This window comes from Struthio camelus, chromosome 1 (assembly GCF_040807025.1).
Source record: "Struthio camelus isolate bStrCam1 chromosome 1, bStrCam1.hap1, whole genome shotgun sequence".
Classification (NCBI taxonomy): domain Eukaryota; kingdom Metazoa; phylum Chordata; class Aves; order Struthioniformes; family Struthionidae; genus Struthio; species Struthio camelus.
This window is the reverse complement of record NC_090942.1, coordinates 26139148-26166016: the sequence shown is the minus strand read 5'-3', so window position 1 is coordinate 26166016 and position 26869 is coordinate 26139148. Positions and strand designations below refer to the sequence as shown.

At 36.6% G+C, this 26869-nt stretch overlaps 1 protein-coding gene across 4 annotated transcripts in view; it reads left to right on the top strand.

Annotated features, from left to right (window-relative positions):
• The window catches only part of CPED1 (cadherin like and PC-esterase domain containing 1), a 151194-nt gene that overhangs the window by 114602 nt on the left and 9723 nt on the right, over window positions 1–26869 (top strand). For 3 of the 4 annotated variants that reach the window (XM_009687314.2, XM_009687316.2, XM_009687317.2), the window contains exons 18-22: window positions 10346–10463; window positions 17120–17256; window positions 24617–24837; window positions 25099–25200; window positions 25409–25496. In XM_009687314.2, the coding sequence (XP_009685609.1) occupies window positions 10346–10463; window positions 17120–17256; window positions 24617–24837; window positions 25099–25200; window positions 25409–25496 (666 nt within the window). Of the gene's footprint in view, window positions 1–10345; window positions 10464–17119; window positions 17257–17710; window positions 17790–24616; window positions 24838–25098; window positions 25201–25408; window positions 25497–26869 lie in introns of those variants that run through there. The other variant, XM_009687318.2, reaches the window with a different exon arrangement.

Sequence of the window (26869 nt, the reverse complement as noted above, 5' to 3'; positions counted from 1 at the left end):
TAATAACCTTCCTGCTAATATGCAGTCAGATATTTTATCTGCTGAAGAGATGCCTGTAGGATGTACTAACTTTTCCATAGAATCTACTCTATAGTATGGATTAGGGGAAAGTGTAGAAAAAATGGGATGTCCCTTGCAGCATCAAGGACTGGTTCAGAAGCTCCAGGCCAGAGGCTTGGCACACATTTCCAGCTGTTGCAAACGTCCTGGGAGATAGCCTCCCTCCTTTCAGTCTTTCCAACCTTTACTGAAAGCCACTTTAAAAATGGAGCCAGATACAGATGCAACTGTCAGGCTGCTGCCTCTGGGGTTGCCAGCCATTGCAATCTACTTCCAAGTGAACTGCTGGGAAAGTGTTAAGGTGTTGGGGATCATCCTTGCTCCAGAACAGGGGTATTGCAACCAGTGCACATCTGTTTCAAATGTCCCTTTTCTCCTTGGCACCATTCAGGTGAGGAGCAGCACCCACTGAGGTCTTTCACAAAACAGACAGCCTCAGGCCCTGGTCTGGCCCCACTGCACACTCCTGTGTACTTCTGGTCATCTGTACCAGATTGATATTTTCCAGTGCGGTGTGGATATTGAGCAGGCACACTGGCCCCAAACAGCTGAGAGGCTCTTTTGTGCCGCTGGAGAACAACCATAGGTCTGCTCACCAGGGGTATTACTTTTCAAAGAGGACGGTATTCTGTTTTTAGGAGTTGGCCTGAATGACCTGGGTGTTCAGCATAGCTGCCTTCAGGAGCTGGCCCTATATATTATCTGCAATAGCAATAAAGACAGCCAGCATCAAAGTGCATGACTGTACCAAGTCGGTCGTGTGCAGGATCTGTTCAAACACGTGCATCAGTGCAAGCTGTAAATATGCCAATGGAAACTTGTATAAGTGACTTCATTTACATTCTCTGTACCATCCATGGCTCTGATGATTATTCCAAAAGCCAGTATGCCATGGAGAACAATTTCTGTGTAAAATAGCATGTGCACTAACACCTTAAACACTAACCATTGTTAATCCACCCTGCAGTCAGGTCATAATCTAAATAAAGTAATAAATATTTTTCATTTTTTATGAATATATTTCTTTTATTTATTATTTCTGAAAATTACTTTGTTTTTGTCCACTTTCCTAAGGTAACAAGGCTTTTGAAATCATGCTGCCAGTCCATCCATCCCTCATTAATGCCTTTTCAAACCACTGGGCCAATTTCAACTAAATTTTGCCTAGGGAAGGAAATCACAAAGATAAGTTACACATTTTTTTTTTTTTTTGCACTTGAGCAGAAAAGAAAGAAACTAAATCAGTACTCCTCCTGAACTGGCTGGCAGAATTAGGTTCTTTTGCATTCTGTTAGGCAATCACTGGCTTGCTAGTTATGGATATTTTGCTGAAAAAATCAGTATTAGAGAGAGAGATTTAAGCATCCCGAAGACTAATGAAACACACAATGTCCAAGCAGTATAACTAGGTTCATTATGCGTTACATGGGAAGTGTTAGTGAGGTAAAGCTTGCAGGGAAATATTTATTATCTTTTACTAGAACAATTGATGCATCGGGAAAAAAAATAGATGTGCTGGGTACAACCCTTACTTGTATTTGAAATAGAAGAGTTAAGCTTGTAGAAATAAGATCTACAAGAGCCAGCACACTAACTGAGGAGTCAGATGTATTGCCCAGCAGCAAATGATATGGAAAGGAATGTATCTTAAGTGTACCCTTCTCTGGGAGTTACGCATCCAGTCTTGGGGTATGAGAGTCTTTCCTCCACTTTGAATTGCAATGTACTCTCTTAGGGAGTTAAGTACCTTCTTCAATCTGTACTTTCTCACATAACAATTAGCACAGAGCCTGGTGGTTCGCCTTTCATCCAGTTTCACTCTGCATTCTTAACACACACCTAGCCTGTGGGAGGAGTAGGTTCAAGGCTCTTTACAAGTCAGTATTTAATTATATGTACAAAGCAAACCCAAAGGCTTCCTCAGGAGAGGCTGAGAGAGAGGACTGCCCAGAGAGGCATGGGGAGCTTGAATTGAAGTCTGCTGCAAACCAAGTTAAAAGAGGGACTTTAAACTATGTCTCCTATATCACAGAGGACTATTCTACCTATTACAGTGTTATAAAAGGGGAAACATCATTTAATGTTTTGTGCAAGGCACACACCAGGTGGCATGTCCTGAGAATACCTATCAGATCAAGCACAGTGCATAAAGGAATATCTGAATTCTGTTAGGGCTAAAGGGCTGAGTAACACAGCTCTGTTGGGATATTGGTGGTTTTGCTTATGTCCAATGGAAGAGACTAAGGCACTCAAGAGACTGGTGGCAGGTGAGCGAGGGTTTTGAGAAGATACGTTTTAGATGTGGGCTCCAAGTCATCAGCCCAAGTTTATATAGAAAATAAGAGGCAGAGTTGTGAATTGAGCATTTTTTAAATTCATTCTTTCTCCCATATCTTTTCATATATTCTGGATGTAATGATAGCTGGCTAATCTGAGTTCTTCTACTGCTCATCATGCCTGTGATAAAAGGGTCTCAGTTTAAAATCAAGGGGACAGGTCTGGAGCCCAGGAGCCTCTTCCACATATGAAGATGTACAGTACAGATTCCTTTGCAGTATTAACTATGAATGCCATATACCCCAAGCATGGGGGGATATGCAGAATGCTCCTTAAAAATAGTGAAAAGGTTGTGGGATGTCCCAGCTAATACAATGCATTTTTAGTTATTTACCAGAGAAAACAGTCAGGAGCACTTCTGCACTTTGTTCAGAAAGAAACATAAGTACATAATATTTGCCATGGCTATCCTATGAGATATTTACTTCTTGCACTGTACTGGTGCACTGGTGCACTGGTGCACATGCATACTGCACATCGTATTCTCAATATATTCTCCATTTTCAGATATGGAAGGGGAACTAGAAGTAGTAGAGGGGAATGAGGAGGACTAAGTAGGAATCCAAAACTGATGCAGTTCTGAAAGTCTCTTGGTCTCACTTTTTTGAATAAAAAAACACCAAACCCTAAAATAGCAAAATCCCTTTTTTTTTAATCTGCTGTTACTTGTTCCTGTGTTATCTTCATTTTGGGGGAGGAAGGAACATTAAATTCTTTTCATTCCTTTTTTTTTTTGCTTTGTCTTTTTAGTTTATAAAGCACACAAGCTGGAAATCATGACTGTTTTTGCTTAGAAAAAATATCATTAGTTGCATTAGAAAAGCATACTTGCTATGCAAACTTAGTTGAAAAAACATGCAAATTTTAGCTTTTAAAAATGAAAAAGATCTTTTTTTGAGGGGGGTACAGTTTGAAATATATTCCAAAACTTATGTTTACAGTGTTTTATTTTTAGGAAAAATGGATTTCGTATTCACCTGTCTTCAACTACCTCTGCAGCATGTCTGAGATGTTGAGAGTCATAATTTACAAGTTTCTACTGGATTAGGAGTTATGTTTTGTTAATTCTCATGTGAATATTTTTGTTGTGATGTTAACAAATGTAGAACTTTGAACAGTTGACTATCTGGGAGCAGGAAGGTAGATATGAAGTCTAACTCACATCAAGTATACAATATAAGATACAGTATGAAATGGAATTGAATCAAAACCCTTCATAGATTGAAAGGACCCTTTCATATTCTCCACATACATCATGAAAAGATATTACAATAATGATATGAAACTTGCAATATTTTCTGTTGGTAAGTTGTGCTCAATCATCAAAATGAAATAGCTTTCTTAACTTCTCTGAGGTTAGCATTCTCAGCGCAGAGGAAGCCACTACTCATCTGCTCTAGTGTCACGATCAAATGTATTTGTCTGTGTCATCTGCAAGTGCTTTGAGACAGTTGCGTTTATAGATAGGCACCTACTGGAATCTTCAAAAGCTCTTTAGCAGATGCTGAAGATACCATCGTGTAGATATGGCATTCTTTCATCACTGATTAGAGTACTGCACATGTGACATCATTCCCATACATTTTCTAGATGAAAATTTGTGACTGAGAAAGAAAACCTCCCACAATACGTGATAGACTTGTATTGCTGAGACACAATAACAGTCACAACAGCAATGTGAATAGCGCTAATAACAGCTTGAAAGCAATATAGACTGATAGCTGCTCTTTGTCCACATTTCAAGTCTCTGATGTCTCCACCATGCCTTGACAACATAGCCAGTATGTCAGCTTTTCATATCCTTCCCAGTCTCCTACTCATGTCTGGCACGGCATGTTCCAACCCTGTGAGTTCCCTGACTCTTTTTCTAAAGTGTTTTTATGGCTCCTGTCAGATCCCTGTGGAACTGAGCACGAGTCTTTTAATGTGTTTTTCCTAACAATGTCTTTGGGGTCACTGGGGAAATATTGTTCCATTTTTACAGATGGGACATATTACATTCCTTGCGAAACACTGGTTGCAATTTCTTTCCTTCAAAATATAGCTGCAACGCTGGGGCATGGTACTCCATCAGTTCACCCCATTAATCCTCCACTCTCTGTTTAATGGATTTGTGTGTCTTTTGATGTAAGCAATGTCTTCATCTATATCTTAGACAGTGCTTGATGAATAATAATAATCATTGTGTCCTAACCAAAAGCATCAGTAAACTGAAATTTCTAAGGAGACTGCCCTTCTCTTTGTCAGAGATTTCTAGGCATGTTTTGCATACTGAGGAGTTTCAGTTTAATCAAGTTAATTTAGGGTATATCTGAACCAGCCCGAACCTCTGAATCTTTGGAGGTTCATCTATCACTGAATAAAGCAACTAGCCAGAGGGAGCCGGATGAATAGAAGTCAATTTGCCAACTGTTCCTTCATTTGTTACTGCCATATTAATAAAGTTGATAGAGTGGAACTAATCCATCTGCTCACAATTTATTCCCTAGCAATAAGATACAATTTCACTATTTTATAAGCTCGTTCTTTGATTAATTTTATTATAATTTCTTCCACAGCATCATTTATAATCATTTTTATCTAGCTTTGGTTATGTGTAAAGTGGTAGAAAAAGACAGACTAAAAAGAGAGATGAAAGGACTACATGATAGAGCAGGCTCAGTTTAAATCAAACCAGATCAAATAAAGTGCAGTCAGTGAGCCTACAAAGACCTACAGAAAAGCCTCCAAAATTACCGCTTTCACATGAAGCTTTGTTCTGTCGTGTCTAAAATGTAAACAGAGTCAAAGGAACTAAAGCAGCCGTGGCAACATCATAAAGCGAGGCAGGGCTGAGGTGCCTCACAGGAAACAGGCTGGCTCTCAAGCCATTCAGTGGCTGTGTAACTCGTTGGCCAATGGGCAACACTGGCTGAAGGACCACAGGTTCGGAGCAGGATGGGTGCAAAGGCCTCCCCAGATCTCTGCCAAGAACTACGGAATGAGATTTTTCTCATCCTCTAATTCCCAGATATGCTTGGGTTTAGGATGTTAAAAGCATGAAGGATTTTGTCTATGTGTTGCTAGTACGTAAGGCTAAAATGAATTCCCATGAGCTTAGTCATATTTTTGTTATTGTTTAGTTTAAAAGTTCTGATATGCTGATTGTTTATTTGTTTTCAGTACTTTGTGTTGGGTGCATTCTCTGACATGAGTACCTCAGCAGAAATGATCTGTTGTTCAAAGCATTGAGCCCACCATTCCCATTGAGCGCTAGGAGTTTTAACACAAATGCAAAAAGGACTCTTACTGAGAAAGCTGAGTGCAGGTCCTAGCTACAGACATACTGGGTAGGAATTTCCTAAGCGTTCAATTTGTTGACAAAAGTCTGCTTCCACCGAAAACAATAGTTTTAGAAACAGCTTTGCGGGGACAGAGTTGGATTATTTCAGAAAAGTTCTGAAAATCCTACTTGCCTATTTTAAAAGTCAGCTTACAGCTGTGGATGTTAAAAGTAACTTCATTTTCTTCATGTGGCGCACTGCCACTCTGCTGGAGCACTGACACTTCAAAAGAATACAGAAGAATTTTGTATGACTTTTCCCAGGAAAATCGTAGACTTCTTCCTTTCTCACCTTTTCTATCTTCTTCCAGTTTGGAGGAAGCTTTTGAGGTTAATCTGTACATAATTACTGTGATTTGAGAGTAATCATTCTTTCATTATGGCCAAGGTGGTAAAAAGGTACAACAGCAAGTACAGATCCAGTAACAGCTAAGCCTGAAATGCAAATAGTTCTTTAAATCTAAGGTGCAGTTGCAACTACAATAGCATTTAGCTATGGTATTCATGCCATGATATTAACTACATGACTGTAGGTCATCTTTATAAGGCTTTCATTTCATTCTCTCTCTCTCTCTCACACACACACACACACACGCACATGCACAGAAGCATGCAAATGCACGCACATCTGTAAGAGTTAAGACTGGTAGAATTTTTTTATATTTATACACATGTGAGTGAAAATATGTATTATGTATATAATTGAGAGGAAGTACTGAATGGTTGTTGAAAGCTGAATTAAACAAAATTCTTATTAAATCAGGCACCTAGTCTATAAGTAAATGAAATAAAACATGCATTGATACCTCCAAAATAATAATTTGTGAAAGCTGTAGAGTAGCATGCTCAAAAAACTGTGTGATCTCTTTATAAAGAATAAAATTCATTCCCGTTATGAAGAATCAAATACACTATAGTGTGATTTGAATAGAAACAATTCTCTTTTCACACAGCAGATGGACTTCAGAAAGGTTCACTCTCTAAGTATCAACTGACGTTGACTGAAAGCTGTCCAGGAAAGCTTTATTCCTGTTTTATTTGCTAGTGTCCAAAAAAGCTTCTGTAAAGATAAAAGAAAGTACTATTAAAATGACAAATCAGGCTTATGAACAGTCAGTTCTAACTGCACTGAAGTATGTAATGCATAGGAATTTTTCTTCTGATTTTAGTCCAGACATTTCAAGGATCTTTTTATGTCTACCTTCTAAAAATGAAGGTTTGCAGGGAGAACAGACATAGAGGAAGAACTATCATTTAAGTTTACATGTCTGGCTCTCATCTTTGCTATGAATGATCATTTGTAAACATACTTAAGATCACAAGATGTTTCATCTTTGGGTAAGGCAAGAAGGATGTCATGTCGCTGCAGCACCTGAAGAAAACTTAACAAATCTGCAAGTAGTTAGTAAAGCCCTTAAAGAACTGTACAACAGTGGAGCTGCAGTTAATCTACAACTGCCACGGTTTCATTTGTACATTATAATAAATATAGCGATGATGATAAAAGATTGATCTCCCACAAAAGATGAAACAAACACGGCTCATTCAGGTATTCACAATCTCTCATGACCGTATAATTTTAGATGGCAATTATGAATTAAACACAGGTAGCGTCCTTTGATATTCATGGCCTGCATACTTTGAAAACACGTGTAAGTCAATGGGAATAGGTGACATAGTCTGGACTGCAAATCGATTGTGACGAGTAATAAATTAATCAGGCAAAACTGCTGTTAGTGATATTGTCTAAGGAATGCAATTAGAATTGCAGAATTTTTTTTTATTTGTTTAAACACATACCCTGTGCAGAGGTATGAACAAGAAAATCCCTGTTAAGTTATTTTATGACACTTTGTTGAGAGCAATGACAGCTTATTCAGGAATTTGGGACTTTCTTGTGAAGCCCTGTGCAAATTGTTTTATTGCAAGGTAGGAGCTTTCTGATGTTAATGTTAGTTTAAGTAATACTGTCAAATAGCTGTACAGTGTGTCCAGACCCAGAGGCTCCAAGACAACATCACAGTTTGACACTAGAAGAAATTGTGCCATTCATTTTGTCGTATCAGCTTTCTCTACTTATGGAATGAGGCAGAGAACAGGACAATCCTACAAAAGAGCCCACAGATATCTAACATTTCTCTGAGTTTTTGTGCACAAAGATGACCTAAACTTTTTGAAGTCAATGGGAGGATTTTTTGACTCTTTTTTTTTACCATGGAATTAAATGAGATTAGATTAAGTATGAGAAAAATGTCATCTTGTTTTTTGATTAGAAAATCAAGACACACCAGTATTTACTGAATTTCAGAATGGATTCATATCTCCCCCTATATCAACGGCACAAATCCTATTGACTGTCAAATTTCACATTGACAATATTAGTGAATAATTATCATTTGCTCATTGTTCCAACTGAAACACAGCAGTTGCCTAATTAATGATATCACTTAAGAAAATAAAAAGAACTGACTAGAAATTGGCATACTTAAGTGAAGATAAGACCAATAAGATTAGGTGGGTTTTTTTGGAGGAATTGCTTTTTATTCCTCCTTTCAGTTTCAAGAATACTCTTTCTTGAAATGAAAAACTCTGAAAGTATGTTTCCATTTGTATAGTTTATTTGGATGCAATTAAAAGTAGTAAGCATGCAATTTTTTTAAAAAAAGCAAGTTTTGAATTATTGAAAGCTACCATGACTACTATTTAGTTTAAGCAGAAAGGGCCTCATCTGCATTTTTTCATACAGTATTTGAAAATACAAGCACATTAAACACCATTTGCCATAGTTCGATTTTCATCCTTTGTCATCCTCCTTTGTCATCAAATTTTCTTTGCTATTTTTAAGTGCCTTTTACAGTTTTTCCATTTTAGTGAAAAAAATCCATTGTGTTATGTTGATCTTGTGTTATGTTGAGCTTGGCATGGAAGTGAGGGTGAAAAAAGGAAATGTGAGATGTTGAATGCTATGCTTTAAACTAATGGTAACCCTAGAAAGCTCCTGTCTTCTGAAGTAACAGCTGACATTAGCACCAGGTCAGGAAGTAGTGTATGGAGGAAGATTTTTGCAAAGAAATTTGAGGTGAGGTTTGTCTGAACTAATGCAGACATAAACCTCTGAATCATTCTAGACTCTTTTTACAGTCAGTGGAGAAAGACACTTTCAGAATGTGATTCATTTTATCCTAAAGTAGACATCTAAAACAGATCAAAAATGTGTCCAAGGAATGCCTATTTCTCTGCAGAAATTATAGAGGAAACCTAGAATGAGCAGCTCTTTGAGCCATATATACGGTAGATGTCTAAAGTTATCTAAAGAATTCCCCCAAGTCAGAAATACTGTGATGTAATTTATATCAAGTCAGGGGATATTTGAATGTTATAGCCGTAAGGCACAAAGATGATATACTCCGTTACTTAAAGGGTAAAAACCCACATGTGCTAAGACTTACTGTGATCAGGAATCACCTAATTACATGAACATTTCCTTTGAAATTGCTGGGACCTGGAGGTACCACACAGAATCTGACCTTCAGAATGCCTTCCAGAAAGAATAATATTCAAATTTTATAAAAGCCAGTAGCAATTTTCACTTGCAAATTTTAGGAAAGTTAATGTTAAAATGATTAGTATGCCAAAATTTTACTTCCAATTTCTAGGCACCTTGCATTAATCATTTTATATTTTACATTTCATCTAATGTCTTTAAAATATAGCAGAAATGATCAAATTGTGGGAAGCTGTGCTCCTTAATGAAATATAAATGCCATTAGCAGGCTCTAGTTCTTTAATAAACTCCATTGATTCAACAACCAATCCATATTCCTGTATGCAAACATAACCATAGACAAAATATTTTTATGTTAATTGTGGGTTTTAGTGAACTCTTCTGTAATTAGAACATCGAAAAAAAGTCAAATCCTTTTCTGTAAAGAAAATTAATTAAATGGTATATATTTTGGCATAAATATGACCATTATTTATGTTGCTGTGATGGTAGTGTCTGAAGTTTACTATGGAATATATCTTATGTGAAGACCCAGTCATAAGATTATATTTATATTATATAAATATTATATTGTATTTAGATTGTATTTGATCCTTTCCTTCAGTACTCTGAATAAGTTTTCCTAATCCCTGTATTAGCTCAAACATTTTTCCTTTGAAATTTTTCTTGTTTCCTTCTCTTTTTCTCAATCTCTCTTTCTTTATGTACCTGTATCTCCTGAAGCTAATTTGGAGTATTTTATCACAGAAATATGTTCCATACAGCTCTAGAAACACATACAAAATTACTAAGTGTGAATAAGAAGAGATTATATGATAAGTAGAGGCAACATGACATTATAGGGATATTATATATATTTACCTTAATAAATTTTCTTATATCTTTGGCAAATGTAATATCTTCTGTGTTGACTGTGGATTTGGATAATTTATTACAAATCACCATGTATTTGAATGGAAAAAGGATTTTAAATTTCTTATTAAAAATATATTGAAGAGCAAAGGATAAATGAACTGCAGAACCAACCCCAAAAATATTATTTCCTCTTTACGTGTCCTTGAAGAGGATTTCAAAGGCATGGGTGCAGGGCTGTCATTTTCACTCATTTCATTTTAATTCAGGACTGTGGTTCTCTTATTCGTCCAGAGGAGTCCTGTGGCTTGCAGCCTCTGTCTCATGAATACCTCTCTGCAATTTCACAGACGGTGTTTAAGACTTGTGAAGCTGGAGACACAAAAGGTTGGTACATAATCTTCCCCCCTCTGAAAATTACTCATGCACCTGACCAAAATGAAACTACAAAAAATGTGTTTGCTCTGCTTAATGCACATGCACTACCCTATGTGCAATAAATGTAAATGATTGCTTGTAACAGTTACAGATTTATTAAATCAGATTAATTAATATGACAGTTTTTAATTTAACATGTTCCTAATCAGTGATGTAGCACTGCTTGTGTTATTGTCATGTAGCCTTCAAAGTGCATTGAAATTTTTCCATCAAAACTATTTTAAAGGAAAACTGCACTTTATTATAATTGGAAAGGGAGTGTCTACTTAAAAATAACTTTTGAAAAAGAACGCTTGACATTTTGATCCACTTGTATTTTTGTATTTCTAATTCTATGTATGAAACACACAAACAATTAACAATTTCAAATGAAACAAACAGTGAAATATGAGTTTTTACAGATAGCAATGTCTTGAAGTTTAAATATCAGGATGGACAAATCAAACATTGTGGTTGAAATGACTGTTGTTAAAATAATAATTACACAACAACCAATATGAGCAAGACATTTCTTTGGTTTGTGAGAACACAGATTAAAATAGAATGATAGATGCATACTGATCTTTAGGTCACAACTGCATGAAAATTTATGCAGATTTCCTTTGACAAATATGACTGATCCACAGGAGTACTCAGGTATGTAATGTTGTGCACGGCTTAAATTGTTGCTGGATTAGACAACAATTAATGGTATTCCATTCTTTATTAGACAAATGGATAAACCAATAGTCTTCTATAGTCTAGTAACAGAAATGTATTTTTTTAACTTACTACAGATAGGAATAGCTTCTCACAGCAATAAATTTGCACAAACTCCTGGAATAATCAGTACAAAGTAAAAGGAATGTGAGTGAACTGCTTGAATGCATCATTCCATATGAAATATAGAGGCATATATTACTGCTATTCAGTGTTAAATGAAGGGAACACACGAAGGGGACACTGTTGTATCTGGTAACATATTTTCATCACACAGCAATTTATGAGCCACAAAGAACAACAACCCAGCCCATGCTACTAAGTCAAGACATAAGGCTCCTGAGTAGAAAGTCTAAACTAAATTGGCAGAGGAGTTGTCTGGGGCAGACAGTCCATTTCTCCCGATATATAACATGATTCTTTCAAATACTGCATCTAGCTAAGTGAGGCTGAATATAAAATATTTTCACAGCCTTACTGTGAATAGTGTTCATATTTAAAATAGAAAGAAATTCAGGAAACTCAAAGGACAGGTCTAAAAGGAAGGGAAGAATCATTTCTTCTACTAGAATGAAGATTGCGATGAAGCGTCTAATGTGCCTAGAACTGGGATTTACAGTAGCTGGCATTAACAAACGGCTGTATATGTAGTTCACAAATTCATACTGGAAGTGGAAAGCATCACTTTTTGTGCAAATTCATTCCAAATTTGTAACAACTGAATGACATTTCAATCCTGACAGTGAGCATTTTCCTAACACCTTTTTAAATTCCCAACTAAATCAGCAACAGCATCTCTTTTTTTTAATTGGCCAGATTTTCAGAATATTCAAGCAATCTCCTATTTTGTCCCAGAAGAGAACCCCAAAATTCTACAGAAGTAACTCAGTGTCATATGTTGTGCTTAAACTAAGGAACAGCTTAGCTGTATAGGGATACCAAGGTACTATCATAGCAAAACAGTGCAAGGCTTATTGGCAAAGTAGTGCAATAAATTAAACTCATTGCCCTTCAAAACAGTGCAACTCTTTAAAGGATTGCCTTCAATAACTGTTATCTACGCTGGCAAAAGTTTGTTATATTAATGCATACATAGGCAGAGACTGAGGCAGGCCAGCAGAGAAATGAAACCTTAGCTCCACTGAAATTGATACTAAAGCTTAGAAGTCTGCCTTGCACTTCAGTATGACCAGGATTTCATGCTTCATTTCTAGTCCTTTGATATAGTGTGGAAACAGTAATTCAGGATCTAATCAAAGGAGGGGCTAACTGCCTCCAGTCCTATTCACTCTGACAACATTTTTTGGAGGAAGCCTAGCATTTTACCCATACACATCTGTTTTACCTATTTCTTTCTCTTTTTTCTTCAATAAATACAAAATATGAATATTGAACAGGAAGAATTTCTATCTTTCCATCTTCTTGGGACCGTGGACCAAAATAATGACAGCCTTTATAGTGACAAAAATCCTTTTTCCTTTAGGAAAAAAAATCTTTGAGTCAATGGGTTTTGAACCAGGCTATCACAGAATAATTAGCCATCTAGTCAGTGTTGCTATGTTATTAACAATAAGATTGTTAGCAAGTGCTAACAGTGTGGTTGGCTTCACAGAAAGAGAGAGAGATGGTTGATAAATACAAGGGTAACCCCCAGTTGTGCTAAATTCCTCCTACTGAATCAGGCTATTGAAGTCCATGGAAATTTGATAGGCAGATAATTGCAAAAATCTGCTGTTTAAGAGATCACAACTTCACTTCTAACATTTTGCCTCTCTGCTGTGACATGCATGTTTTGGTTGTATTCAGTTGTCCACACTTTCCACAACTGTATCCAGTATAACATAATTCTGCATGATCTCTCTCTTTGCATTCCAAAGCGCTCTGGATTTAGGCCCAGCAGAGACATAAGCCAATGCTTAACTAAAGGAGTGACTCCTTAGTTATAATTTGGTTACAGTGAGTAAACACAAGTTTAGACATAAGTCTCTGCAGGCCTAAGGCCATTTTATTCCCTACCATTAAAATGGTATCCTTTAAAAAATATTGTTACCTTTTTTTTAACAAATGCTGCAAGAAACAAAATAAAAATATTTTTATACTTCAGCCACCAGGAAAACATCTTTAAAAAGTTTTAGGATGCCAAACAGATGCCAAATATAAAAATAAACTAGTCATAAAGCAACAAACTATTTTCAGCATAAGTTTAAGTTAAATATTCAGATTAGAATTGTCAATTAGATTTTTTTTCTGTATATATGGATAATTCTTCGCCATTATAAAAAAGCTTTGATTTTGATCTTTCATGCAAAATGTGTGTGTTTGTGGCTATGATAATTAGACAGGTTGAGTAAAAGTAAAAGAAACTGAGAATACTCCCCAGAAGAAACAAAACACCATCAAAATAAGAGTACAGCCTTTATTGATTAAGACTTTTTACCTTGAGGCTAACAGTCATATGCCTACTTAAATACAAGATAAATAGTCCCAATGAATTTTTTTTAATGCATATTTGTTTTTATACCATTTTAGGAGAGCAGTTTATGCAAGTACTGGCAATGTCTAATCTCATATAATAGGCAGATGGTTGATGTGTGCAACTATTAAGCCTCTTTTATAAGCTGAAGAATCCAATCTACTTTCATTCTTCCTGTGGAAATCTTTATATTTTTAAGCTTTCATGAAACTTTATTTTTAGCAATTTTTTAATTTGGGGCTAAACTTCAACTGACAGCAACTCTCTCTTACTTATTGTCCTTCAATGAATTCTAGGTGCGCTCTGCCTTGCCTGTTAGAATCAGTATTGTTTTAGGCACTAAAACACAGGCTAACTGAAAGTGCACTGAAAGCTGTATTGGTTGCTACTACCAAAAAGACTTGTAATTGCAATAGAAAATAAATTTAATTTCCCAGCTAATATTGATTGTTTGCAGTTTTTCACTGTTCATTATCTTCCAATTTTACATATAGGATTCATTTTATCTGTAAAAAAATCTTATTTATGAAGGTTAGGAAGGCACTGACTATTGTGAAGTTACAATAGGGAAAGTTTATAATAATTAGTTTAAAAATACATAAACTTATGCATTTTTAAAATCTTTGTTGAATAAAGCAACTTAAACTATTCTGTTACTGTTAAATGTCAGTGCTTCCTATAAACATGGATTTGTCTTCGTACATCATTGTCTTGTCATTTTTTTGCATTTACCACTGATCTTAAGCATATGCCAAAGAATGGATCTAGTTCTTCCTTAATATGCCTAGAATGCTATTGATCACAAATCACACAAACTGTCTGAAAGAAGCTTTTCAATAGGCTTATCACTTTCAGTTGCCAAAGTTTACATTTTTATTGTTCAGATGTTTCAGTTTCTCAATATTGCTTTTATATGGTTCTGCTTTTCCAGTTTACTACCTAAAAACAGAGCAGCTCATAAATGTATGAGATGTTCAGAAAGTTCCATATGATGAGGAATCTCAAATGTTGCAGCCATTGCCAGAACTTTTTTATGTATTTTCTTTGAAAGAAAAATTGCTATGTCAGGAAAAAAACTGCCCTGTTTTCACATAATTTTTAAATATAAACCACTGCCCAAAACAGCTTTCAGATCATTTTTGAAGATCTCTATGGTAGTGATATTCTCTGAATCCAAAGCCTAAACCAACCCTACCAACCCAATTCTGACCCTACTCTGTTCCTCAGAAAGCTTAAGGCAGTAAAAGGTATTTACATGATGCCTATCACTTGCAGTTTTCAGTGTGTTCGTAAGACTGCTGTGAAACTGGAAATTACCACATATTGCACATAGCTATATATTCCAAATGGGGCATGGAGGGAGCTCAGAGGGAACTAAGGGCCAGATCCACAGAAGGCAATAGAAAACTTTCAGTGTCAAAGCATCCCTGGCTCCCAGCAGCGGCCAGGATACCACAGGCTTGCATGAAGCCAGGGGGAGGGCCTCCATGAGGAAGGGGTTCACAACACCCAATGCAATGATGGGGGTGGGGAAAGGGCTGCCAGAAAGAAGAATTGTCCTAATTTAGCCCTCGGTGCCTCAGTGATCAGGATATTCAGCTGGAAGAGTGCTCTCTGCTCCAAACCTGATTATTCACTTTACACCTTTGATAAAGATGCACTTTAATCCCTGGATAAAAAGTCTATATCAAACCTCACCCAGGGACCAAAGCTCAGGTCTCTCTTCTTCCAAATAAATTACCATGTTACAATCATGCTATTCTTCTGTCCCAATGAATTTTGAAACTTTAAAGTGATCCTCAGCTGATGAGAGGAGTGGGGAATGTTGTCCTTAAGGACAAGCACCTAAGTGTCTAGACTTTTATTTAGTCCAGTCTCCCACTTAGTTGCCCAACATCAAATATAGCTGATGGGATGGCAGGGGAGTATTTTCTGCACTGAATAGAATATGCTAAATAGCAGTTGGAGTTGCATGGTGTTAGCACTATGGGCTATATTCTGCCCTTAGGTGCATGAGTGGGCTCCAGTGCAAATTAATTCTTGATAGTTTTATTTAAGAGGACTCTTTTATCTGGTAAGACAACTCACACTGCTATTTACCAAAACATATTTGTTTTTCCTCAGTTCAGTTGCAGGTTACCTCCCTGAAAATTTTCTTGCTCCTAAGGTAGCATCTGACTTCTTCAAGGCCTCTAGGAGGGCTGCTTCACTCACCCTCCCACTCAGCACTCGGCCAGATAAAGGCTGATAAGCACCAGTCTTGTTTTCTGCTTGTGGCCGCTGTTTGTTGTCAACATAGCAAAATACAGCATGAGCTGCTGTCTGATAGCAAGGACAATCACAAACTTGAAGGCTAAATCTACACTGCAGACATTGGCTGGTGGAGCTCTCCTGGCTGGGCTACAATGAGAACTGAACTGTGCTAGCAAGGCATAATAGCATTGATATAAGAATCTGGTGACCTGTGTCCTTTTCCTTGTGTAACTCCTTTAATCACAGGCCAAAGCAGATTTTACTGGCATACCTACATAGACACTGGGAGTTCTTGTGAGCACTGTGCACTTGTACGGGCTAGAAAAAGTGTTTCTGGTGTCGACCTGAGTATAAAAGCAACTCCCAGGTTTTCTGTGTTCCTTCAGAAGCTAAGTCCCTCTGACTTCCAGAAGGATTTTGGACTTAAACAACTTTAGAAAACAAGAACAACTAAACCATTTATCTTCAACCTTACGTTGAACTTTATGTAACAGATGCCTAAACCCACTGACTTTTGGTAATCCCATGTTATGCTCCTAAATTACAAAATTATTTTTGAAAGTAGGAATTAGGCTCTAATAAACCATACAGGTTATTCATCTCACCTAACTTTCACCGCCTTTAATGTATTACTGTTGTCCAGGCCAATTGGCTGGATTGTCTCAATATAAAGAAATGAGAATTTCTGAGAGAAAGTTATCCTCTGTCTTGCTTCATTTTACTATCAAGGGGCTCTCAAAGTCTAGCTTTGATCAGCTACCTAACCTTTTGATGATAGATGAGATGAATCTTGTCTTTAGATACTTCTGAACTGCAAATGTTTTCTTATCCCATTCTTCCTCCCTCACCCCAGCCCTTTCCCCTTACTGCATCCCTTCTGTTTAGGAAAGTTGAACTGCTACAAGAAAGGTAAAATGAAACAATAAATGAACGCACACACACCCACCAAATCTAAGCATTCCCAATTCCCTCAGAAAAAAAAAAAAAAAAACTCTCCTGCCTGCTAAATGGAAAAGGGTTAACACAAAAGAAGGAAACAGACTCTTCAGTGGGAGGGGAAGGGAATTAAAAGTATGGAAAACCCCGACAACAAAATACTTGAAAATATCTCACTTCCTCCATAATAAAGCTACTCACAGAAATACAAAGGAGATGCTGACACCACTTTACTGTTTTCCAGGGCAATGGATTGTCCCTTGCCTCAGCTGCTCTGACAACAGGACCTGTGACTGGAGGGAAATCACATGGCAGCCACACGGCTGCCAGTATGCTGTGCTAGCCAAACCTGAGCTCCAGCAGTGCGCGGAGGGCAGAAGGGTAGGTAATAGATTTTACATTTGAATTCATTTGTATTTACTGGGGTATTTAGTGTCCTGAAGTCTTAAAAACAATTTTATGATTGGTGTGTTAAAAGAATCCTTACTTGTAATTGGAAAAAAGTTTGGATAGAAATCCACAGGGATGAAAAACAAGTGTTATCAATAATTTAACCTCATATGCAGTCATACTTGTACACTGCCATTTAGCATAGACCTTAGGTCACACCAGTGGAGTTTCCAGACCTAAGGCATACATGGTTACTGATTAAACCTACTGTGCTTGATAGTGGTGAATGTATAAGCCCTGGGAATGAAGAATGGATTTGCTTTGTTGTTACAGTTTGTCTTATACTTTACATGCAAGTTCGGTTTCCTGGGCTGCATACCTAATGCATGGCATTGCTTGTGCGCACTAATCTTACCGAGTCTTCTTGCACATTGTTTTCTTATAGTGAAGCTTCTAAGGTGATTGCTTGGAAATACACGATCTCCTTAATAGGCATGGTATGACTGTAAAACAGTTGAGAGAGATCTGTTACCTGAGGCTCAGGTACATTACTGAGGATACAGGTATCCAGAAAGTAAGTAATTAATTGTTATAAAGATTTTTCAGTGTATTGCCTAGGTAAAAAATAGTAATTAAAAGTGACACTGTGATAAAATCTGAGCTAATTTCCGTATAGAAAAATAATTTTAAAAAAGTCTTTCAATTAACATTTTCTCCTTTTCTGATCATTTCTCATCCTGCACAAAGTCCTTCATTGCCATTTTACTTTATTTCTACAAATGTTTTTCACCATTACTACAGACCTTTGGGTTTCTCCTACCATATTTCTCTTACAAAAGTATAGGTTTGTACTATGGGGGAGAAGCTGGATTTGCCCCCTATGTACAAAACAAACATTTTTGGATTGAGCGCATCAAAAAATATAAGTGAGTTTGCCAGCTTTTTTCTGGTTTTTAGTTTACATAGATAGCAGGCTGCCTCAGTAAGCAAGCACCCTTTTATCAGAGAATAAATGGATAGAAAAGGAAAAATTTGCCACTATGGATTCCCAGAGTAGTGCTGGGAGGATTAGGCTCACTTTTCCACCTCCTGAATCTGAGCACTCACGTTCACCAGTGTGAAAAATAGGATGTTCGTTAAGGGTGCAACTCAACATATACAACCCAGTACATGAAAGTTTTTGAGATTGTTTCCTTGATTCAAATTCTGTTATATGTTCTGAATCTTTGAAGTCACTGATCTATGCTACTGTTAGATGAGAACCAGATCCTGCTTGAATTACACTAACATACTATTAGAACAAATTTTGTAAAACTAACTGCACTTGCTTCCCATTCTGCTTCTTTTGCAAAAGTCTCTCTTCTTTCTCTAATAACCTTCCTGGGTCTGTAGAAATCTGCTGGAACACTACTCTTGTCTTAGCACAGATGTTCATTTAACTGGTTTATTCCTTGAAAGTCATTCCTTTTTCAAATGTTATCCTTTTGGTAAATTTTTCGTATATCTCTGCATTTTTAGTTCCCTGATTTTTTTTTTTTTTGTTACATTGCAGTGGTATTAACTTCATGAATCATTTCAGAATAACATTTATGTTTCTTTCACCAAAATATGTAAGCACAGATCTTGGATCACCCCCCTCACATCAGTAGAACTTAAGAAGTCAGAGAGGCTTTCTTCATACATAAATCAGATGAGTAAAATGGTCCTCAGCTTGTACAATAGGATCCTGATTCTGTCTGTAGTTAAGGCAAATTTTAGGGTTACTTTACACAGTCTGAGCAATGTAATAGAAAAAAAATTTTTTTTCAGGAGCTCACTGAAAAAGGCTTTTGCCTATCAGTTACGCTGTATGCTGTTATGCACTTTTAAGCAAACTAGATCTTTTATAAGGTAGTTATTGAGCAGATAGTAAGGTATAATTCTTTTGATTAATATATTTTTATTATACAAGAGATCTTGGTAACCATCTTATATGTATTTACAGTTCCTCATTTGTGATATTAGTTTCAAACCATTATATACTTTGGCTTTAAGCACTACAGAGGTCACTGAATTCTATCCAAATTAATGACATCATAGTTTCCTTATTAAAATAAGTAGAAGGTTTCAAAGCTGGAAATGTAAGCAGACTGCAAAAAGAACATGAGAGCAAAATAGAACTGCAAATCAACAACCCAAATGAGGATATTGAGGTGATGTAGAAGACCATTTGATTTTTATCGCCATTTGCTGAAGTAGAGGAGAACAACAGAGTTCACTTGTGTCCATTTCTCAAAACGTGCTCAAGTAATCCCTGTATCTCTGTATTCTGGTGTTTTGTATTATGCCATCACACTTAACAATATTCAGCTTGTATAACTTTGATCTCTGGAGTTAAAAATCCTTTACCAATGAGTCATGTATCACGATCTACATTTTACAGCATCAGAGGTAATATTATTCCATCAGAACTGGAAGTAAATGTGAGATTTCCCAGTCTCAAATTGGGAGATCTCCCAATGGATCTCAGTTCCATTCTCTTACCACCAGACCACTCAGCGTTTGAATTCTTGCTCCAAGTTCATCCCGAACTAAGGCAATAAGAACTCCATGCACCCTACATAATTAGCAATCCGCCCTCTGAATATAGCAGAGATATGTGTGTCTATAGCACGGTTGGATCAAATTAAATCATGTCTTTCATCAAAATACTAACACTCCCAATCACTGAATTTGTCTTTTGAATGTCCTTCATAAAAAAGTTCAGACTCATATGAATTTGAACAGGAATCAAAGGAAAAAGCAAGTAGAGGTATTTATATATCGCATCTGTCTTCTCTAATTTTTGTCCTGAATCAAAAATATGGATTGGTTTCAGGATGCTGACCTGCTGGGCTTCACTTCTGATGCTAAAACATCATAAGACAACTTTGTAAACATCATAAGTGTCTGTGATTATGTCTTTTCTTTTGAAAAAGAGGTGTTAACCTCTATGCCACTGTCAAATTCCAGCTATGATAACCACAAGTTGTTTTCTTATACTCCCTTTTAGTTTTATATGTAAAAAAGAAACAAAAATACTTGTCCCTAATGAACGTGAAAGGAAACACAATAAATTAACCACTGCTGTGCTGTATCCTTGGTGTGGATGAATTTCAGCAACTGATAGAATAAGATGGAAAGTGAATATGAAATACAGCATATTGAAGACTAATGGCACGTTGAAGTGCACTTATTCTAGTTTTCCCATGTTTCATAGAACAACAGAAAAATGCAGCTTTCAGATATGTCCCTTGTTCATTAATTTGTTTTATGTATTTATTCATGTTTCTGAGATATAATTATGGTCTTTCAAACAGAGCACTTCTTTCCTAATTTAGCTATAAATCCTGCAAAAAGATATTTCTTAAATTTTGTTTTCTAACTTCAGGCTGCTTTTATGTCTTGTATTAAAATGTGTTTGTACTTCAGAGCTCATCTCTAAAATTATATACTCCTTTTCTATGACAGAAATTAATTTAACCTGGATATAGCTTCCAATTGGTTTTACATCTTCATTAACTATTTGAATTTGTATGTATGTAAAACTATGTTTGAGCTTGAGCTGTTTCTGTTTCATAAAAACATAAAGACCACCTGTAGTGAAACAATAACACTCAAATTGGTGGAGACATGAGAAAGGATACTCTTTCACAAAAACAGTTTATAAGAGATCTTATTTTACTTTATTGTGTGCTAGCAAGACTAATCAGTCATACGTTTGTATTTCAGACACAATAAACAGGAAAATTCTATAGAGTTGAGTCTAAGGTGACTTCTGGCTGAGTGTGTTTTGGTCACTTTAATATCTGCAGTCCTTTTTCTCTGTTTTAAACTCTTACTATGGCCAAGAAGATGCAAGTTATATTGTTCTGTAAATACTAGTACTTGAGGAACTACAAATGTATGACCTAAATGAATCAAAGAAATAGGTAATCATAATTTAAAAATTACATTAGTATTATAGTGACTCAACAGATCCACTGTAATTGTGGTTAATGAGCTTTTGCTGTAAGATTTATACAATTCTGTTAAGGCATAATGCTGTGATTTTTGTACTAGAATGTTTTTAAAAATAGGTGAAAGGAAAGGGATTACAACAGGTAATTAGTTGTCCAATTAGCAGTATATAGAAACCTCAATAGCAGGGAAACAAGTATTTTGTTTATCATTCAAAAATGATTTAGTCTTATAATAGTTTAGTCTTGTAATGAAGTACCTTTGAGTCATATTTAATTAAGAACAGGAAATATGAAAAGGAAATATTTGCTGAAATACTTAAAATTCAGCTGTTAAAACAGGAATTTTAGCTTACAATTGCTTATTAATGTTTAGAGTTAAGTAGTATTTTGGACTTACAGGTGTTTCCTAAGTGTGATTAATCTGTAATAATGGGTCTGGTTAAGACCACTTATGCTTACACAATCTGTTGAAGTCTGAAAGTTGTAATGAATTTTCCTCACGCAAATGTTTGCAGCAAAAGACACTGAAAACATCTGTCTGCATGAAAGTGCTCACTATGTCTAGTAAAAGTATAGCCTTATGTGTGCCTGATCCTTTAGTCATCCTGCAGACAAATCCCCCATTGACTTGAACAGCGCATGACTAAGCCTTGTGCCATACTGTAAAGGAAATGAGATATGGCATATTCTATAACACCTGAACCATCATTTTGCTCATAAATGCTGCAGACCTAAGTACAGAATTATCAACAGAGCTTTTGGCTCAGATAGTTATTAAATACTATATGGCACATGCAGAACTATAATAAGCTGGTGCAACTGAATGATAGAAATGTTGCTATAGCTACCATACACTCAATTACATTGAATGATTATATTCTGATTCATTGAAGCTCTTGGTTAATTGAAGAATACAAGCTTTCTTCCAGGGGCTATACACTGCTTACTTTAGCCTTTGGGTCTTCCAAGCATTTGCTGAAAATGAAGTCAGCTTGCAAAGTGTGGATGCTTTGAAAGATGCATTCCGATGGCTCACATACCACAGTGAAAACTTGCTTAGTCAGCTCTGCACAAGGGCACTTTGCAAAGCTAATGTTTGTTTATAGCTACTGTGCAGTTAGGATTCCCTAGAAATCTCCTTCCACCTGGAATTTTTTCTAGAAGAAAAAGAAGAATTTGTCTATTTTTTCTAGGATTTAGAGAACTCTCACAGCATAATTGGAATGATAGTTCAGATCAGATTATTGGGTATCCAAAAGTCCTTGATGAGTGGATGTGCGTGTGTGGCTATGATGGTGATGTGCTATGCATGTGAATGTCAGGCGACCTGGGATACATCAGATTACACATTCATCTTTCTATCTGAGATCTTCTCTGCTGGGCTTATGGGAGAGCAGACCCTTTACAATCCCAGCATGCACAGTCTATGGAGTGTTACTACTGGTATCCTCCAGTGAAGAAAACAAAAAGACTTCAGAGTTGTCCTTCAGGGCAGGGCAGTAGGGAGAATAGAGTGCACATCCTGCAGTCCTATCTTTAAAGACATGTTTTTCCATGAGGCTTTAATTCCACTGTGAAAGTAGTAGCTGGAGTGAAATAGAATTGCATGATGGAAATGATATGGTAGGGCCCATACCTTTTCTGAACAGTCAAAGACTTCTTGACTGAAAGTCAATATGGTTGTTAGAATTCACTGATATCTTTAAGAATAGTCTACACTTTTGATCAGGCTTTCTCTACACCTACAGGTCCCCTTTGACGTGTTTCTCTTTGCCTGACTTACTTACATCAGGTGTTCTCACAGCAGACCTATTTCTGAGTCTATTAGTTTAACTAGTGTAAGAACTTGAATTCCTGACCAATTTGATGTTGCCATCTGTCCTTCTGACTCATCCTGTTCAGCCACACCTTCTCCCCAAAATATATATATTCACACCCAGCTGGACATCCAGGCACTCAGTAGCATTAGCTATCCAGCTTAACCTGTTTCCTGACCTGCTTTACCTCCTGACAACAAGCTCACTTAGAGTGAAAGGTAATCTTAAGAACCTTACTGCTTCAGAGATAGGCTATGTACATTTTCCTCAGTCTGGTGATATTATTTGAAAAAATGTATCGAGGTCCAAATTCTTTCAGTTGTATTGACAGGTCTGAAACCCATCTGTTCTGACTTCTGGCATCCCCTTCATGTTTTCAGAACATGAGGACAACAACAAAAATAGTGTTGTAAATCCCAGCTTATATTTCCTGTAGTGCCTAGCATCATGGCATTTAAGGACTAGAACTGTCACTGGAAAAAATGATCTTACATAGCTTGTCTCTCCTGGTACTGATTTTCTAAATGAGTGTGCATGGTGCCCTCCCACTGACAGTTTTCTCCTTCAGATCTTGCCAGCTGAGTGCCCCAGTGCAGGCTTGAAAAACTCACACATGGATCAGCTGATGTGTGTGGATGTGTAGAAATTTTAAAGTTCTACAACACTAAAATATTCAATAGAGTAAATGGAGCATATGTGAGAGGGTTGTTTTGCTCTATTTTTGACATAATGAAAAACGGAGAAAGAGTCTGAGGATTCAAATTTCAGTCTTTGATGCTCTGCAATATCTGAGACCTTGAAAATCTTTAGAATGACATGCCACTGCTGGATTGCTGTAAAATACACAGTATCAGCAAAACAGGACCTCTTTGCATCATGTCCCTTGGCCTTCTGTCATACTGATGGAGTTTCAAACTGTCTTCAGGCAGCAGTGCTTCCTTATCGTCACAGCACACCCACACCAGGACTCAATTCAGAGTCGTTGCCACCAAAATAATCCTCTTTTACCTTCTGAAACGGCAAAAGGACAATTTATTTGCAAATATGGCCGCTACAGCATTCATTAGTATGTGTGTTACTTTGGTTTAAATACTAATTAGTCACTTTTCTGGAAGACAAGGTAACCAAGACACATTGTGTAGGAACAAACCACATGAACAACTGGAGGAAGTACAGAAGGAAGCTGCAAGCAATCAAGAAAGGCTCTGTACTAGCAATCAGAAGTAAATATAGACCTAAGTAAAAGAAATGAGCAAGAAGGATGAAAAATACAGAACTATAACTGTGCGGCTGTAGCCATCTATAAATTTTATTTTTTGTCTTTGTAACATATAATATGGCTTTTTGTTAATTAAATCAAATATATTTTGCTAAAGGAAAATAGCAGCATAGAGATGACAGGACTGGAGAACTGGTAGCTCACAGAAAGATTTCTTGAACAGTCTTGAACAGGGTTTACAAACCCCCAGCCTAGCAATATTCTCTTCTAAGCATTAGGTTCTTGCTGTGTGTAACTACTAAAAGTAAATCATATCTTTTTTTTCCTATTCAAAGATTCTTTTCATAGGTGACTCAACTAACAGAGGAATGATGTACTATCTAATAGAAAGAGTGAATGAGACTCTTCAGGAATGGCAAAAGACTCATGATGTTAAATGCTATCATAATATCAATGAGGGGAAAACATTTATCAGTTACTCTTACTATCCCCAATTTTGGATGAGTGTAAACCAGAGACCAACATTTGAGAAAGCACTCAAACAACTACTGCAGAGGTACAGTATAAACTCTGTTGCTGGCTTGTTTGTATTCTCATTCTATTCACAAATGTGTTTAACATCTTTTACAATTAAAGTCAGTAAACAATTAAGCATAATGTGTGCAGACCATATTGTGTGGTTGAAAAATAGCAGACAATGACATCAGGCATCTGATCAGGATGTCAGACACAGTTCATTGAAATGTAATGCAATGCAGTTAAAATGTTTGCCATCTGTTCTAAGCCAACATGTGTTGATTTTTTTTCTGGGTTTCAGATCACGTCCCCTTGAGAACACAGAACAGACCGTATTAATTGTAGGTGGTGTTCAGTGGCTTAATTCTAATCACCTGCAAATTATTCAAAAGGTGTTGAACAGGTAGGTAATGTTATGTACTTAATGTTATTCTAAGTCAAGTCTTGATGTGATAAATTATGAAAATCAATTTCACCAAAAATTTCAAATACAAACATTTCATTCATTTTCTCATGGTTTCAAAATCAATTGACTTTGAAAGAAAAAAATGAAGGGTCTTTTGATGTGTCTGCAAGTAAAACTCATATATATTTTTTTCATTTCCAAATAGGGAAAATCTATCAAATATCCTGGTAATTATCAAATCCATAGGGATGGGCTTTCACCTGCCTGTGGATGGAATACATTCTTTATCACAGGTAAGCTACAGGTATATTTGGAGTGCATTTTCATAGAAGACTTGTCATTTCAACAATAATTTTGCTGTCTGGTCAAAATATGTTACCACCTCTGCTGAACAAGCCTTCAGTGGATCAAAGAAAGAGTAATGTTTGTATTTGCTAATATCGCTTGCTGATGCAGATTCAAACCAATTAGCCTTAATTCATCTCCACCATAATTGGAGAGCCGTTAGAGATGTCATGCTCAGTCAGCTATTCCAAGAACTAGAAAAACCTCCGATATTAAGCCTAGTGCCACAGTTGAGAAATTCAGTTGGAGATAAGCAGATTGTTCTTTGTACCTCATAGAGCACAGACCCTCCTGAGGCTTCCTCCATGGTTACTGCTGGATCAGATTCACTGGGCTAACTATATTGCACAGCTCTCCATAAATCTGTCTTAACCAATCTGTTAAGCCAGAACATTACAAAGCAGCTGGAAAGTACCAGTGAGTCTAGCCAGTTATTTATATGTTAATAGGGTGTTAGAATCAGTTCAAATCATGTCCAAAATTCTCAGAATAACAGATGGGTTCATTTTAATATATTGTGTAACTCATTCAATATTTTTATTTACAATTTGGTGAGATTCTCTGTTTACAACACAGAATACGTATAAAATGTGTGGATGAGACAAAGCTGGGAAGTGCTCGAGGACAGAACAGAATAAATGTTGGCTACCATGGTTTCATATAACAGTCCAACTATTCATAGGTGTTGAAAAGAGAAAATAATTAGCTGTCACAGTTTACATACAATACTGTCACATTGGAGACTGCCACTCACCTATTTTTGCGATCATAACACATTGCTTTATTCAGTGTGTGATTTACTGCTACTCTCACCGTTCTTTTAGCTACTGAAACCACCTTGCTAGATTTTTCCCTTTCTTTCTTTTAAGTTACTACTATCTGCCTTGTCTTCATTGAATTTTTTCTTACTGATTCTACCTATTTCCCTAATTTATTTAGATGTGTAAATTTTGGGAAACTATTTGGGAAATAGTTGAAATCAATAAGAATTGTTTTAGCTCCTATCATAGCTTTCATTAGAGCTAAGTCCTAGGTGGAAGAAGTAGAATTTTCATCTAAGGTAGGTAAGGCAAGAAGAGAAAAAGCATTGAAGGCTTCCCAGGATTGCCTTTTTCAGTTTCTTGCCCAGTAAATTCATAGAACTCGAGAAAGCAGCTGCGGGGTGTACCCAGCATTCTTTTTCTTCTCAATGTCTCAATCATACGCCAAATTACCCATGTCGTTTGGGTGCTCTGGACTTGTGGATTACCCCAGATGATACTCTCAAAGCCTTTCTGTCTGAAGCATCAAATACACTGAATTGACAATTTTATAGCTAGCC